General features: G+C 40.8%; 2 protein-coding genes across 2 annotated transcripts; one reads left to right on the top strand and one right to left on the bottom strand.

Annotated features, from left to right (window-relative positions):
- Positions 1 to 1634: 1634 nt before the first annotated feature.
- Mrpl32 (mitochondrial ribosomal protein L32) lies at positions 1635 to 4436 on the bottom strand. Its single transcript, XM_050142755.1, has 3 exons — positions 4269 to 4436; positions 2736 to 2917; positions 1635 to 2071 (listed from the first exon to the last, which is right to left on the bottom strand). Exons 1-3 carry the CDS (start codon positions 4390 to 4392, stop codon positions 1817 to 1819), a joined length of 561 nt encoding a protein of 186 aa, XP_049998712.1. The 5' UTR covers positions 4393 to 4436; the 3' UTR covers positions 1635 to 1816.
- Positions 4437 to 4546: 110 nt separating this feature from the next.
- On the top strand, positions 4547 to 14175 carry Psma2 (proteasome 20S subunit alpha 2). The gene is made up of 8 exons (XM_050142754.1): positions 4547 to 4691; positions 6290 to 6366; positions 7153 to 7285; positions 9428 to 9550; positions 10801 to 10882; positions 12039 to 12112; positions 13766 to 13823; positions 13914 to 14175. The coding sequence occupies exons 1-8, from the start codon at positions 4651 to 4653 to the stop codon at positions 14028 to 14030; spliced, it is 705 nt and encodes a 234-aa protein (XP_049998711.1). The 5' UTR covers positions 4547 to 4650; the 3' UTR covers positions 14031 to 14175.
- Positions 14176 to 16850: the final 2675 nt, after the last annotated feature.

The following is a 16850-nucleotide window of genomic DNA, read 5'->3' as shown; positions in this document are numbered from 1 at the left end:
GAGCAATCAGGGTTGTCTGTCCTGTGGGAAGTCCAAGGACCACCCTCCTCCATCCAGGTCTCATAAGGTGAGCATCCAAACTGTCCAGGCTCCCACAAAGCCAATACATATAGGCATCCTCCTGAATATTAACCTCCATCAGGCGATGAAAGGAGACAGAGACAGAGACCCACATTGGAGCACCGGACTGAAATCTCAAGGTCCAAATCAGGAGTAGAAGGAGAGTGAGCACGAGCAAGGAACTCAGGACCATGAGGGGTGCACCCACACACTGAGACAATGGGGATGTTCTATCAGGAACTCACCAAGGCCAGCTGGCCTGGGTCTGAAAAAGCCTGGGTTAAAACAGGTCTCACTGAACATAGCGGACAATGAGGACTACTGAGACCTCAAGAACTATGGCAATGGGTTTTTGATCCTACTGCTCCCTAGGTTTTAAAAGATTTGCTTCTACTGGACTGCAGTTTAATATATTCCATGAAATTGGTCGTTTGTCTGTAAAATGTGCACATGGATGACCTTATTACAGTACCTGACTGGAAGTCCCATGGGAAAAGCGTTCCCCCAGTTTAGTGTCCAGAGACTTTTATTTTTTATTTATATTTTTAAGTTTTTGAGACAGGGTTTCTCTGTATCTGGCTATTCTGGAACTTGCTTTGTAGACCAAACTGGCCTTGAACTCACAGAGATCTGCCTACCTCTGCCTCCCTGAGCGCTGGGATTATAGGCATGTACCACCACTGCCTGGCTTCAGAGACACTTCTTGACTCAAGTGAATATTCTTTCTCTTCAAATAAGTTTAGGGCTGAAATTATTTCCAATTAGTAAATGTTCCTATTATCATAGTAGATATTTTGTTTTAGATACATTCCAAGTTATTTACTGTGGTTGTTAAGAATTTTGTTGTTGTTCATTTAATTGTAATTCCCTTTCTTCAATAAACTATCTTAATTGTACTTGGAGTGAAGAAATGAGTTAACAAGTCATGGACTACAGAGGGACTCAGAAATTCAAGTGAAAATAAAAAACGGATTGGAGAATGTAAAGATGCTATTGCTGTAAGTTAGTAAAAATACTGGACTATGAAGTGAACTAAAAAGATATAGTGGAAGAAAAGTAGAATCTATATCCATAGTACATTTCTTTATATACTGGAATTTATTAATCTCATTTAAAAAAAAATTTCCAAACAATCTCACAAACATCTACAATGACACTGGAATGTGATTTGATTAATGTAAAGTAAGAATTATTACTATTATTTAAGGAAATTACCACAGTATGTTCCATAAAAGCAAATCTTTCAAAGACAATTTTGCTAAAACAACAAAGAAGAAAGTCTCTCTCTCTCTCTCTTTTTTTTGAGACTGGGTCTCACTTTGTAGCCCTGGCTGGCCTGGAACTCGAGATCCTCCTGCTTCTACTCCTGAATGCTGGGATTATAGAAGTGTGCCATGGGCCTGGCCTACAACCTTTTCTCATTCATACAACTATCATTTCAAAAATCCGAAAGAATTCAAACAGTCCATATAATTAGCTATGAATTTTATTACTTTTTTATGTTTTGGTCTGGGGAAATTTTAGGTTTAATTAAGACCCAACAGCATTATAGAAACACACAAATTAATCCACTATGCCTTTGCATAAGTATTTTGAATTTATTCAAATTACTCTTCAAAGAGACATACTTCATTTAAAATTAACAGCTAATAAAGTCAATTTTAAAAATACATTGATATGAAAACAGGCACAACATAAAAGCAAAGACTCCTGATTTTAGAGACTATGAAATTATTATTTTTGAACTTCTTCAGTATCAATTCTGGGTGAACCAAGATGGCCTCTTCGTATTTCGTTCAATAATCCTCTTGCCCTGATCATGCTCTGAGGGTTTCTCTCCCGTGTACAGTACCACAGTCTCTACAGTTGGGGCTTTAAAGGGACCCCCTTCTTGAGTCCATATTTGTTGTCTGATTTGTGTTGTTTCCTTGCGTACTTTTTCATAGCAGTAGCCACAGAGAACATGTTTCTGCTTCAGATGGCCACACTCAGGGCAAACGTCTATATTGTTCTTGAAAACAAAGAAAAACCTATTAACGACAGGAAATATACTACACAATCACCAGCCAGCAGGAGCCCTAAGATGCCGACACTGCATCTTTCTGAGAGCGCTCAAGCTATATGAGGTTATATACTATCTCGTTCAACTTTAAAAAATAACAGTAAAACGGAGAGAACAGTAACACTGAGTTCAAATGAGGAAGAAAATCAGGGCTAGAACTCAAGTTTACCCATCTAGTATGTTTTTATTTGTACGGCCCATGAATAAACTATTCTCAGATTCTCTTACCTACCCTCTGGTCTGAGGAGAATATTTTGGTTATGTAACTCTAGTGAATTCCACATTAAGAATAGCCGAGGAAAAAGTTGGGAGATTTTTACATAAGAATTGCTTGTGAGGATCCCACGTGACTTTTTAATTAAGACCTCTATCAGTCCTCTAATTTCAAACAATAAATAATCAACAAGGAGCCATCAACACAGAGGAACATCAAGGAAGAGTTAAATTACTTTTTGATCTACGGTGAGCCAAACAAGATGACAAGACTATTATAAAGCCAATTCTTCTGCTGTATGAATAAGAGGTCTGTCAATGGTAGGCTTGAGGAAGAGTGGGTGTGCACACACCCCCCAACACACACACACACACACACACACACACACACACAAATTACCTTAATTTTAATAAGCTTCCAGGAGTTTCTTCTCCTACACCGGTTAACTTCAATGGAGCGTCTGTTTTTGGGAGCTGCCATCCAAAAGATACTATCTAAGAAGCTGGAATCCTCTTTGTTTCCACTGGTGCCGTGGGCTGGGTCCGTGAGTATGGATGGACCCTGGACCGCTAATGCTGGTGCTAAAAACAAAACAGAGATGAGAATCAATCTCTAAACGACTACTTATAGATACCTTCTCTTCAACAATCAACACGTCACTACACATACACACCTGTAAAGTATGTGTGTATGGATGCACACGTGAAGGTCAGGGGACAACTTTCAGAGTTAGTTCTCTCCTTCCACCGTGTAGGTCTTGGGGCAAGAACTCAGGTTGTGGCATCAAGGCCCTTTACTACTGAACCAAGCGGCTGGCCTGACATACACAGTTTAGAATGTCAAAGTAAACAGATATTAATAAGCCCCAGCTATTAAAATACTAAAGTTCACACAAAATGCAATTTAACATAATTCAAATGGAATGTTTTCTTAGTCCAGTCTACTGAAGCAACTGGTTTATTAAGCATTTCTTGCCTTATGCAATGCTGGATGCTGTAGTTTAGTAGTAGATAACGTACAAGTAAGTTTAATTTTGAGATTCCTTACATATACTTTGACCAGCACTGAGATGACTAAGCTGGCCATCAGCTGTACCATAGTATTCTGACCCAGTTAGCTCCTTTAGGAAGCTTATACGTTTCTAAAGCCATTACATTCTTCCTTAATATTTAATCTTGACCTGTGTGCTAAGAAAAGGAACTTTATTATGTATGACCCTATCAAGTATTTCACAATTATTTTTTTTCTAAACTGCTTAGAAAGTATTCCTTTATCCTTCCTTTTATTCTTCAGACTTGCAACAGTTCGCTCTATTCTTTGGACTTCTTACCAGTACATAAGCTTCCCAAGTACAGACCTCCAGAAATTGGGAGGTTGAAGCAGGAGGATCGGGCACATATGGGCAGACTGGACATGGATAGACCTTGTCTCACCCCGCCCCCCTTTCCAAGCCCAAAAGAGAAAAAAAAATACATAAAGTTTTCTATATTGGCATTCTTTCTCAACAGACCTTATGTTTTGCTACATAGAGCCCAGACGTTATAACAGCTCTGGACTGCCTGCGTGACACTGGGGACTTTTTTGGCCTACTGGACACTGAATCGATTGGAATGATTATTTCAGGTAGCACATGGAGACAAATATTTATCACACGGCATTTATGATCTAATGGAATAAATCTATTCAGATCGTCTAGGTATTATCACTTCTGGGATATGCTGTAAAAGGTAAAGCAATTTAAATTTTAACATCCAGGATACCAGTAGCTGGAAGCTAGGCTGGGCTACACAGTGAGTTCCAGACCTCCAGACGAGCTACAGAAACAGCTTCTCCCCAATCCCTCCAAGTCAACTAAAAAAGCACGGGCTGTTTCTCTCACACAACTCGGAAGCCCCCGCCAACCCACTCCCCACGAATTCTCTCCTTACGGACCCCACCGGGGACTGGCAAGGCCGTTCCAGTTCTGCCTCAGTTGCTGCAGCAGCTCCCAGCACCTGCGGAGCGGTCCGGGACGCGCCGGCCACGGGAAGGACAGCAGCAGCAAGGAGATAGCCATGTTTCTCTCTGGACAGAGATGCCTGACGGGACCGTGCGCAAGCCCTCCCGCTCCCCCGCCTCCCTGCTCAGAGCATGCGCAGGGCCGCCCTTAGGCTTGCGCGCGCACTCAGCGCCCGCCTGCCTGGGATCCTCAAACTCCAACTCCCAGCTGCCCCTGGAGCGCATCCGACTCTCCTCCAATCAGAGATAATAGAACATTAAAGGAAACAGACGCCCCTCGCATGGGCGTGGCTGTTTCCCGACTTCCTGGGTAAAGATGGCAGAGCGCGGTTACAGCTTTTCGCTGACTACATTCAGGTACCCGGGGGCGCCCCTCAGGTTCCACGCATCACAGGTCCCAGGAGCGCCCCGGACCAGGCCCCCGTGTCCTGGGTCTGGCTGGTGTTTCTGCAGGAGCGCGCGGGGATGGGGCTGGACTCGTAGCTTTGCAGAGTCATGTGCGGTGCCAGGCCTGGGCCCAGGCAGGGGCCCGCCGCCTTTGGGGCTGAGGATCTGCAGGCTCCGAGCCAGGCGCTGGCTTTCCCTCTCTAGCTTAGAGAAAGCGCTATGGGACAGCCTGGTTTCCGCTGGTCCATCCAGGACTAGGATTTCCTTCCTGGCCCAGATAGGGAGCTTCGGAAACGGATTCCTGCTCAGATGTATGAGACGTCCTTTTTCCTTTGGGAAATCGTTCTGTACTGTTACGTCCGAGTCGTAGTCTCCCATTTAGAGCCAGTGTGCTTCGAAGCTCACTCCGCTTTCGGTTTCTACTATGCTGCTATAGACTATAACTCCAAAATGAAAGCGCAGGTTTCCCGTCCGGATTTCGTGGCGCGCTCAAACTGATAAGCTAAAGTCGATGAGCTTGATTCGTCACGAAAAAATGGCTTTAAAAAGATTTTAGACTTTGCTGTTATGGGATAGAGAGAGAGTTAAATGCATTTTCTCAAGGCACACACGATGTGTACTTTATTTCCTCGTCGTTCCCTGTTTAAGAACATTCATCACGGAAGAAATTAATTAGACAAACGACTGTAGTTTGACCATTGTCTTCAGGATCCGACTGAAGGCAGCCAGGATCTACTTGTTGAATTTATCTGTACCTGGTTTTCCACTACCACCTATATGTATGTTGAGTTAGGGATGAGCTAACGACAGCCTAAACAATTGAGCTTTTTCAAGGTTGTCCACTCGTAGCTAAATGGATATTCAAACGTTGTTCGTTCTGAAAACAAAAATGAACATACTTCTTGTCACAATATATTGTCTTTCTTTTGAAAATTGCCTTTTTGTAAGTTCCGGATAACTGTGGCATGCAATTTTGTTGTATTTGTTTTGGGAACTTTGAATGATTTCCCCTTAATTCCTTAGCAAATGATTTAGTCACATACTGTGGCAGAGACTAATTATGCATGGTAGTCACTTATATTTGTAAACAAAAGAGATATGGTCCCAAATGAGGTCTCACTGGAGCTGAAACAAATGAATATAGACCATAAGGGACTGGAAATATTTTAAGATTTCTTTTTGAGACAGAATCACTTGTAGCCCAGGCTAGCTTAAAATGGCCAGTTACTAAGGACGACCTTCAACTGCTCTTCCTGCCTCTGATTCCCCAGGTGCACTACCACCTGGTTTATGCTGTGTCATGCATTCTAGGCAAGCACCCGACCATAGTAGCCACATCCTCAGCCCTGAATCTTTTATAGCAAACATCTGAATATTTGTACAGCGGATTTCTTTACTGTAACAACCTTAAAAACAACAACAACAACAAACATGATAAGCTTTATCTGTTTAGGAAAGAAATACTGTTTTTAGTATTAAACTATTAATGATATAAGTTGCCAGGGATAGGAAGTGAAGCGAGTAAATATTCGAAAGTGCATGAACATAGACCTTTGTTTCTTTTTAAGCCCGTCTGGGAAACTTGTCCAGATCGAGTATGCTTTGGCTGCAGTAGCTGGAGGGGCCCCTTCAGTGGGAATTAAAGGTAATTAAATGTTTTGTTCACTGCAAATGCTTCTTGCTGCGTACCTGAGATACGGTAGATGTAAGTGCGTACTTCTCAGCGGTCTTTTTGTTAGAGAATTTTGAAGTTTAAAGAAAATAGCATTCAGACCAGTAATTGAAATTTCATAGCAAATATGTCATTGTAGTATATTGTGATACTCCATAGGTAGTTTTTTTCTCAGGAAACTATTATTATTTTATTTTTCAACTGAGTATTTTTCCCTGGAAGTTTTATCTTATTTATAAAGGGCTAACTGTAAAACATTTAAAGATAAAATTATTATATGTTCTGGTGTCCTTATAGAAAATTTTCTTATCATTTATAGTAGAAGAGTTACCAAGTTTATTGTTTTAAAACCAGTAGACCTGAAAATATTGAGAGAGACTGGGATTTGTTTGTTTGTGCAGTATAAATGACCAGTGCCAGAAAAATGATTTATTCTTTGTCAGGTAATTTTTTTTTATTTTTTTTAGTTTTTCGAGACAGGGTTTCTCTGTAGCTTTGGAGCCTTTCCTGGCACTAGCTCTTGTAGACCAGGCTGGTCTCGAACTCACAGAGATCCGCCTCCGCCTGCCTCTGCCTCCTGAGTGCTGGGATTAAAGGCGTGCACCACCACCGCCCGGCTTGTCAGGTAATTTTTGTATAAGAATCCAGAAAAAGGCTTTTTAATGTAGAGAAAGCAGCAAATTTGTTGAATGCATCTGTAACTGGAAAGCTAATGAAGAGCATGTTCTAATATTTGTCTTTTTTCCCCTCTCTTTTAAGCTGCAAATGGTGTAGTATTAGCCACTGAGAAAAAGCAGAAATCCATCCTGTATGATGAAAGGAGCGTCCACAAAGTGGAACCGATCACCAAGCACATTGGTTTGGTGTACAGTGGCATGGGCCCAGATTACAGGTACTACAGCCGGTCACAGTGTTTTCTCATCACCTTGCTCCTCCTCTGTGGTTGTTTCATTTAGTCCTAGCAGCCTGGTGATAGCTAAATGTAGTTTGCCTGTACGGGTTATGTGGAGCTTGATCTTGTGAGGTGATAAATTACCTACTACCTATTTTTTCTCATCATTATTTCATTTTTCTCCAAGGTCTTGGTAGGAAGGGCTTTGGTGTTCTGATTCACCTTAAAAATGATAAAATGCATTCATTTATAATAAAATATTGTTAAGGTGATTCAGGCAACAAGAGAGAGCATGGACCATGTAGAGTTAGCCTCATTCTGTTTATTTTTGCTCTTATTAAAGGGACAAATGTGTTTAAGGCCACTGAAGGCTTCTGCGGGGCCAGCCAGGAGTCATAGGCCTGTAGAATCACTCCCTTTTTATTTCACTGGAGTACCAGTAAGTTGAAAGAATCTAACTAAAATAAAAGAATTTTATGAAACAAGATAGATAGTTTCACTTGGAATCATAAGCCAACAGGGCTACCAGAATATGATTGCGTTTCTGTTGTGGAAAATTCTCCACCGCCATGTAGAATGGACACCGCAGTGGACTGCTGCTGATCAGATACGCTTCAGATAGAAGGGCTTGAGTGTCTTCGAGAGAGATAATGTGTATATTTCAGAGAAGTAGGCCTGAGGGCGTGAGGATAAATCTGTCTGATTGTATTTCATTTCTGTATTTGTCAGGGTTCTCTAAAGGAACAGAACTGATAGAAGATACATACACCCTCCTCCCACATACACCATGGGGTTATTAGACCCATGTAGGCTGTGGTCGGGATAGTCTAGCTGGCTGCATGCTGGCAGAAAGGCAGAGAGTGTGGTAGTTATTATTCAGTCCATGAGGCCGGATGGCTCAGCAGTTGACACGTTTATCTAATTATTCTTTATCAATAAAAAACTTGGAGTCAGGTATCAGGGTAAGAACCTGAATAATCAGAAAAGCAGCAGAGAAGCCACCAGTGACCTACCTCTTCCATTCCTCCATCCAGAAAGGTGAGCTCTCTCAGCCCACCTTACTACTTCCTGTATCCTATCTGTCCTCACTCCTCTATGGTTCATTTTGGTCAGCTAGTGTCTAGCTCTGCCCTCTGACTTCAAGCAAGCTTTATTGTCAGAGTCTGATCAAAATATCACACAACAAGCAGTCCCAGTCTAGTGCTGGAGTCCTGGAGGATTCTTCAGAGCTACTGGTCTCCAGTCTGGGTTAGAATCCTGAAGAAGCTGTGTTTAGTACTGATGGCAGCTCCAGTATACATACTATCCAGCTAGAGTGAGGCAGGAAGGCTAAGAGCAGTTTTCTTGTCCTGTGACCTTTGTGTCTGGGGTGCCATCAGAAAACATAGCCCATATTTAGGGTGGGTCTTTCTGCTTCAAATAATCTGACCTTTAAAAGCCCTTGCAGCACCTTGAATTACAATTGTAGTCATGTTGACAAGATTAACCATCACAATGGTATGATTTTCATACCTTATGTAAAATGTAGCTTCTTATTTACTGTTTGTTTAATCTTTGAAGGCTATTCTAAATTGTAGGCAGTACTTAAGGTAGACTGTAGAAAAGACAGGCTGAGGGAAAGAAATATGCCCAGAACTGAATGCGTATGCTCATATGCATCTAAGTTTGGGGTGGCTGAGTAAAGTATAAATAGACTGTTCTCAACATAAGGGGGGCAGTTTGGTGGAAGTCACAGAAGGAGAAATGAATTTCTTATTTTGTAAATTAAATGTCATCTTTTTACAGTGTGTAGTGTATGTTTTTCTGCACCATGTGCAGATACTGCCCCCATTGGCAAGAAGATAGCATTGGATCCCCTAAAAATGGAGTTAGGATGGTTGTGAACCACCAATGTGGGTCTTGGGTGTTGAACCTGGGTCCTTAGAAAGAGCAGCCAGTGCTCTTAACTGCTAAGCCATCTCTCCAACTCCCTAAATGTGTTACTATCTGTACTCTAGTCCCAGCTTCTCATTCTGTTTCTCAGGTGTCAAGAGACTCTTCTGAGCTGATAGAGATACATGCCAAGCTTGTGTTGTGTGTGCTTTCAGACGAAAGTTGTGGGTAGTTAGTAGAGTGTCATAACTATTTTTCTTATTGCCTTAGAGTGCTTGTGCACAGAGCTCGGAAACTTGCCCAGCAATACTATCTTGTCTACCAAGAACCCATCCCCACAGCCCAGCTGGTACAGAGAGTAGCCTCTGTGATGCAGGAGTATACCCAGTCAGGGTAAGTTGTTCTTATTACTTGAAGACATGTATCATGAATTTGAAGAAGAAAAAACATAGTAAAAGAAAACAAATGAGTAGGAGTCTTATTATTTCTGTATTTGCTGAACAAACAAAGAAAATCACTGTGATATAAATGTTTCTGATTTTGATTTGAAATAATTAAGATGAAAATGTGACTGTATGTCCTGGTGCACACCTGTAAGCTGAGTATGTGGGACACTGAGGGAGGTAGTTGACAAACTCAGGTCACATCTGGGTTACATAGTTAGATGCTGTCTCAAAAGGAAGAAAAGGGGAAAAGAGTGTGTTCTTATCCTGCAGCAGAATAAAGCATCTTGATTTTTAGATGGTGATTCTTTATAGGCAGTCTTCAGTGCCTCTGTACTTAGCTTTTCTACCTAAAGTGATTGTGAGCATATAAAACAGCAATAACATTTTAATACCAGTTTTATTTTTTAAAGAATTACTTTGTTTTTATTTATGTATATGGATGTGTGTGTGTTTGCACACCAGAAGAGGGCATTGGATTCCATGACAATTCTATAAGACTACAGTTACTAGACAGTTGTGATCCAGGACCTCAAGAAGAGCAGTCAGGGCTTTCAGCTGCTGAGCCGTCTCCAGCTCCCACCTTAAATATACGGTGAATAAGATGGTGGGAAAGTACTTGCTGACGCACAGCCTTGTGGGGAAGACTATTTATTAGATTTGTTAGGGTGTGCTTCTCCATGCTTAACTTAGACTGTGGCACCTTTATAGTGTGTGTCTCACTCTGATTTGTGTTGCTCCAACAAAATACCTGAGCTCTGTGCGTCCGAGGACATGGTTTGCACTTACACGGGTAATTTGGTTTTGGTAAGGTTTTTCTGGCAGATAGCATTGCATGGACAGATGTCACACGGTAAAAGAAGAGCAGGCAGTGACCTCCATAGAAACTAATCCACTTCTGTCAGACTTAACCCGTCTGAGAAAGAAGCATTATTAACCCTTTCCCAGGATGGCACCATGTTCTGCCTCTTGACACAGTTCTGTAATGATGTTACACTGAGAATTACTTTCTCCTGAAGTTTTGGGACGCAAGGTGCTATGTCATTTGGTTTAGGCTTACTGCTCTTCCCAGCTATAATAAAAAGAATTCATTTTAAGTTGGTTCATTTAGAAGTTAAAGTTAAGAAGTCTAATTCAGTTTACTTGGTAATTTGCTTTACTTGCGAGTATATATAAATCTTTTTCATTTTCTTTCTACAGTGGTGTTCGTCCATTTGGTGTTTCTTTACTTATTTGTGGGTGGAATGAGGGACGACCATATTTATTTCAGTCAGATCCATCTGTAAGTATCATTACATATATTTGAAGCATTAATTAGAATTGCTTTTTATATATCTAATAAAAGTTGAAATCATAAAAGTTTAAAATTCACCGTTTCCTTTTTTCCCCCACTTGTTTTAAATGATCTATTTTTACCTTTAATTATGTGTGTACATGTAAACAGGTTTTTCTGTCCTGCCTGGTTCCGCAGCCACTTCCAAAGTAATCCCTCAGAGGATTACGTTAATTGTAAATGTTTGGCTGATGGGTCAGACTTATACTAGTTAGCTTCTACACTTAAATTAACCCATTTCTGTTAATCTGTGTATCGCCAAGTGGCCAGTGGCTTACTGGTGCTCTGGCATGTTGCTCCTTGGGTGGCTGCTGGTGTCTCCTGACTCTGCTGTTCTTTTCCTGTATCTCTGCTTGGATTTCCCTCCTGGCTCTATCCTGCATTGCCATAGGCTGAAGCAGTTTTATTTATTAACCAGTGAGAGCAACACATATTCAAGTGTGCAGAAAGACATCTCCCAGCATATACATATGTGTCTGTGTGGGTATGTGTATGTGACTGAAGCTGCCCATGGAATCCAGAGAAGTCAGGTCCCACTGGAGCTGGAGCTACAGGTAGTTGAGAGCCACCTGACTTTGTGCAGGGACTAGAATTTGGGTCTTCTCAAAGAGCTGTAAGCATTCTCTCAACCCTAAGCCATCGCTCAAGCCCTTCACTTCTTCTGAGAAAGTATAAAGTAGTGCTGTCTCATCTGTCCACTAAAAATGAGTGACCACCAGTTTTCAGGATAATGTGACACAGCTTTAGATTCGTGCAGTCTGTTAAGCTGAACTGTTACTTGGTATTTTACTTTAACTCCTACTTCCTTTTTTCTAGCCTTTAAAGTAGTCTTATTTACAGTAATTTCTCTTGCTCATTATCACTGTATGTGTGTATTATGTACATAGATACATACCTGAGTAAACCATTACCAAAGTCAAAATTAACCTCTGAGTTCCTTCATGACTTTGTCATCTGTTGTATAACCTTTAAACAAAATCTTTTCTATGAAATTTCCACTCAATTTGAATAAATAATCATAACTTTATATGTTAGAGACCAGTTTACAGATGTAAGAGGAATAGAGTTATCCGAGTGTTTTAAAATGTTTGTCTTTCCTGATTAGGGAGCCTACTTTGCCTGGAAGGCCACAGCAATGGGGAAGAATTATGTGAACGGGAAGACTTTCCTTGAGAAGAGGTAGGCTTCCCAGGATCAGATTCCTGAGCAGACTGATCTTACAGATGTCAGATCTCTTTACGTGATTAATTCATGAGTCTAACAGGCTCAGTGTATCATTCTGTATTTGAGTCTAGTTAAAGATAAAGGAGAAAATGCCCTGAATCTTGATTTCCTGATCTTCGGTGTATTTAGTGGTAATATTACTCATTTCCTAACGGTATTGCTCAACCTTGTTTCATTTTTAAAGTTTTTATGTTCTTGGGATTTTGGGGGTGACTGAGACAGGATTCCTCTAGGTAGCCCTGGCTCTTCTTAAGCTGCCATGTAGACGACCATGTTTCTAACTCACAGGGATTCACCTGCTCTGCTTCCTGAGTGGTGTGCCAGCATGCCCAGTCATTGGTTGCTTCTTAAATGTTTACTTCTTAATTCATTTCCCCCATCATTTTTTTAAAGCCATTATATTTAGAGTAGAAAAATGTTTAAGCCGGACAGTGGTGGTACACACCCTTAATTCCAGTGCGCAGGAGGCAGGGGCAGGCTGATCTCTGAGTTTGAGGCCAGCCTGGTCTACAAGAGCTAGTTCCAGGATAGGCTCTAAAGCTACAGAGAAACCTTGTCTCGAAAAACAAACAAACAAAAAAGGATGTTTAATAATGACTTATGAAAAATAAAAATTGAGATAGGTGGATGCAGAGGCCCATGCCTGTAATCCAGCAATTGTGAGGATTGTTTGCAGTTAAGGCCAGCCTGGACTGCAGAATGGGCTGTGCTTCAGGCTGTGCTATAAACAAAACAAATTGTGAGCCTAGTGGTTGGCATTGAGAAGATCACGTGATGTATGTCTAAGAATGGTGTGCTGTGTAAAATTTGCTGTCAGTGCTGTGCACACAAGCTGTTTCACTCACAGTTATATCCGAATTCAGTGTCGTCGTTCTCTGATATTTTGGATAGGAAGTTTTATGGCTGAGGTCTAACAGATGACTCTTCTTTGTACAATTTTCATGTAATATTCATGTTATAGTTATTAAAGATCTTAGACTTTTGATCACACTGAAATCTCAATCTTCATAAAAAGCACTTTAAATTTTACTTAGTAATGAGTTTTCAGTGCTGTGTTATAACCAATAATAAAGGATTTTAGCAATAGTCTGACATTGTAGTGGTAAAGCAAAATATTTTTAATGACGCTTTTTCATGGTGTTAGAAGTTTAGTAGCTGTGCCACTCACTTTATAGTTTGAGGATAACTCACTGAGATGATTAGGGAATGTTCTTACAACTTTGTGCTTTTTATTTTTCAGTTTTTCGAGAAAGGGTTTCTCTCTGGCTTTGGAGCCTGTTGTTATTAGGTCTCATTGCTCCTTTTACTACCAAACATCCCTACGTTTCCTTAAAAGACAGTTCTGGGTTTTAATATTCATAATGACTTTTAAAACTGAGAATCTGTATACTTTGATACATTCATGAGACAGGCTACAAATTGTGTTATGCACCTTTTGGGTGTGGATCAGTGAGGTCGTGGACTGTTCTGCAGTTCTACTACAACTTAGTGCTTTTAAGAGGGTTAGATTTTTAAAAGACTCAACGCTTTTACTGTCCTTTTATTTAAAATAGCCATGAAGAGTCTAAGCAGTGCCCTAACAGCAATATTTTCGATGTTTTTCTCTAGATATAATGAAGACCTAGAACTGGAAGATGCCATTCATACAGCCATCCTAACTCTAAAGGTTAGCTCAGTATCCACCGATGGTTTTAAAAGGATAGTTTCCCTAATGAACTGCCTGTGAAATTGACCATTTCCTGTCTTCCTCAATTAGGAAAGTTTCGAAGGGCAAATGACAGAAGATAACATAGAAGTTGGGATCTGCAACGAGGCTGGCTTTAGGAGGCTCACCCCAGCGGAAGTGAAGGACTACTTGGCGGCCATAGCGTGATGGAGATGTGCCCGGACAGCTCAGATCAAACAGTCTATCCACGTACACATGTTTAAAGTATGTTTTGTTTGTGCAGACTTATTTCTACATGGTTTAATGGATTCACATTTTTAAAATAAGAATCATAATAAACTGTTAAAACCAAGTTCTAGCTTTTAAGAGTAAAGTTTGAACATACTTTCTTCTCATTTTATCATAATTGGTTTTGGAAATTACATTACAAAATCACTCTAATTTTCAGATATTTTTGTTATTAGATCTCATTGCCCTTTTTACTACCAAACATCCCTACATTTCCTTAAAAGACAGTTCTGGGTTTTAATATTCATAATGACTTTTAAAACTGAGAGAATCTGTATACTTTGATACGTTCATGAGACAAGCTACAAATTGTGTTATGCACCTTTTGGGTGTGGATCAGTGAGGTCGTGGACTGTTCTGCAGCTGTACTACAGCAGTCAAGGGTTAAGCAACAGTGGTCTCCTCTCAGAGATACGTAACTAAATAAACCATGGTGTGCTAGATGCTATGTGTTTCTCCATCTCCTGTAGTAAACATATTTAAAAGGATTCCCTTGATTATGGAAGTACTTCTCTTAAGGGTAAATATTAGTATTGGTATCAAATACTAAGTTCAGAGCTCAGCTCCCTCCTTAGTGTGAGAAGAACCTTCACTGGAGGTAGGTCCTTAGCAGTGAGCAAGTAGTTAGTGGCACATTATTTTAATCGGGTTTCCTCCCTCAGGCATCTTAGGATAAAAGACTACAGAACAGACTGTTTATGAATGTCATCAATTTGAACAGGGAGGCAGTTCAGTGACTTAAATGTAATTGAAGAGAATTTGACCTTTAAAGTTTAGACAGGGTGGGCTGTTTTGCTACCTATTGTCACTATAAGTCCATATGTTGTTGATGGAGGCGGTAACATTTTAAGAGATGGAAAGATGGCACCTTGACCTTCTGGAATTATTTATGTATGGTGTGTATATGGGCACGTGAGTTTGTGTGGGTAGCAATGATGTGGAGAACGAGAGGTTGGTGTTGGTTTACTCTGCACCTTATGTATTGAGACCCAGAGCTTGCCTGGTGACTGACTAGCTAGCTCGCTCTGGAAGACCCATGTCTGCCTTCTGAATATTGGGACTAAATGACTACCGTGCTTGCCCTGTGAGTACCTTGTATCCATACTCCAGGTCTCACACCTGCATCGCAGGTGCTTCAGCCTCTGCCCTGCCCTTCTGTCTTAAGATATGTCTTCAGGGGCTGGAGAGATGGCTTATCAGTTTCGAGCACTTGTTGCTTTTGCAGAGAATTTCCATTCAGCTCCCAGTATCCATATGGTGGCTCACAACCATCCATCGCTCCAGTTCCAGAGGAGCTGAAATCCTCTGATTTTTGTGGGCACCAGGCTCACACATGTACACAGACATACATGCAGACAAAACAAAAGAAATAAAAGATGTGTCTTGAGAGCATCATATCTCTAGTTGGGCTTGGTGAATCTAGCACAATTATCATAATATTCAAAAGGGCTTTTTAAAGTCAACTTATTACCTGGCTGAGTATGCAAAGAAATACGAGCAGTGGTTCTCAACCTCTGGGCCAGGGCCCTTTGGGGGGTTGAAGGACCCTTTCACGGGTTGCCTAAGACATTCAAAAACGAATCATTACATTACAATTCATAATAGCAAAATTACAGTTATGAAATAGCAATGAAAATAATTAGGAAGGTTGAGAATCACTGAATTAGATTTCCTTTTTTGGCTAAACTTAATGTTGTAGGTGAAAAGACGGATTTCTGTTAGACCTCTCATGACCAATATTAAAGAAAAAACCAACCAAACAAAACAAGATGCTCATTGATGGAGTCTTATACCTGTCATCCCAATGTTCTGGAGGCAGAGGCAGGTGGATCAGGAGTTTGAGGCCAGCCTGGTCTCCACAGTTCCAGGCCAGCCAGGGTTACACAAAAGAAACCCTGCCTTAAAAAACCCAGAAGAATGCCAACATTTATAAATCAAAAAAGCAAAGCAAAGGTACGTAAATTTAAGATGGGGGTGCAAACAGGTGCAGCAGAAGTCGCAAGGAAGAGGTGACATCACTGAGGCAGATTAAGTTCATGGTTAGTTTTGCTTCTGCCTCAGCTAAGTGCAAAGCTGCCTACAACTCCGTTCTGTTCACAAAATAATCCTTTTCATTGTCCTTGAAACTAAACTGTTTCCTTTTTGTGCCAGTTATTTCAGAAACCCATTCTTTGATGTAGGGACCCATTGCTTTTCTAAACATTATTAAACTCTCAAATCATTTTGGGTTGTGGATTTTAGTTTCTTTTAATTTTGTGTTTTACAATGTTCCCAGAGTTTGTAGCTTCTCCCAACATTTGGTTCAATTTGTATCTGATAGACTTTTGTCTCTAATCCCTTACCATACGTTTTGCTGTGCAAAGCGTCTAGAAGAGAAACGTGGATGTTACTAACATTTGCATATCTGGGGGATAAGAGGGAGTTGGAAAGGGAAGGGTGTGGAGGACTGCTTTATAGTGGAGTGTATTTTCAGTAGTTATAGACAGAAATTGCTGAACTTGGTACTTAACCTCGCCCACTTTCCTGCCAATGTGTGCAACCCTAAAACCCCAACCCTAAAGAAGCTTAAAGTTACTCAGTGGGAGGGGTTGGCGTTTTCCTGGGAGTAGAATTTTAATTCTCTGGCCACCGGTCCAGTGGCCCTTTGATAAGTTGCAGTTCTTGTCTATGGCAAAATACTGTCCTCTCTATAGCCTCTGGAATGTTACAGTGGTTTTATTTGCCCTTGGATGAGTTTGC

The sequence above is a fragment of the Alexandromys fortis genome, unplaced genomic scaffold, assembly GCF_014885135.2.
Source record: "Alexandromys fortis isolate MF-2015 unplaced genomic scaffold, M_Fortis_MF-2015_v1.1 scaffold_5, whole genome shotgun sequence".
In the NCBI taxonomy this organism is placed as follows: domain Eukaryota; kingdom Metazoa; phylum Chordata; class Mammalia; order Rodentia; family Cricetidae; genus Alexandromys; species Alexandromys fortis.
The sequence above is the reverse complement of the archived record's forward strand: the minus strand, read 5'-3'. Positions and strand labels throughout refer to the sequence as shown.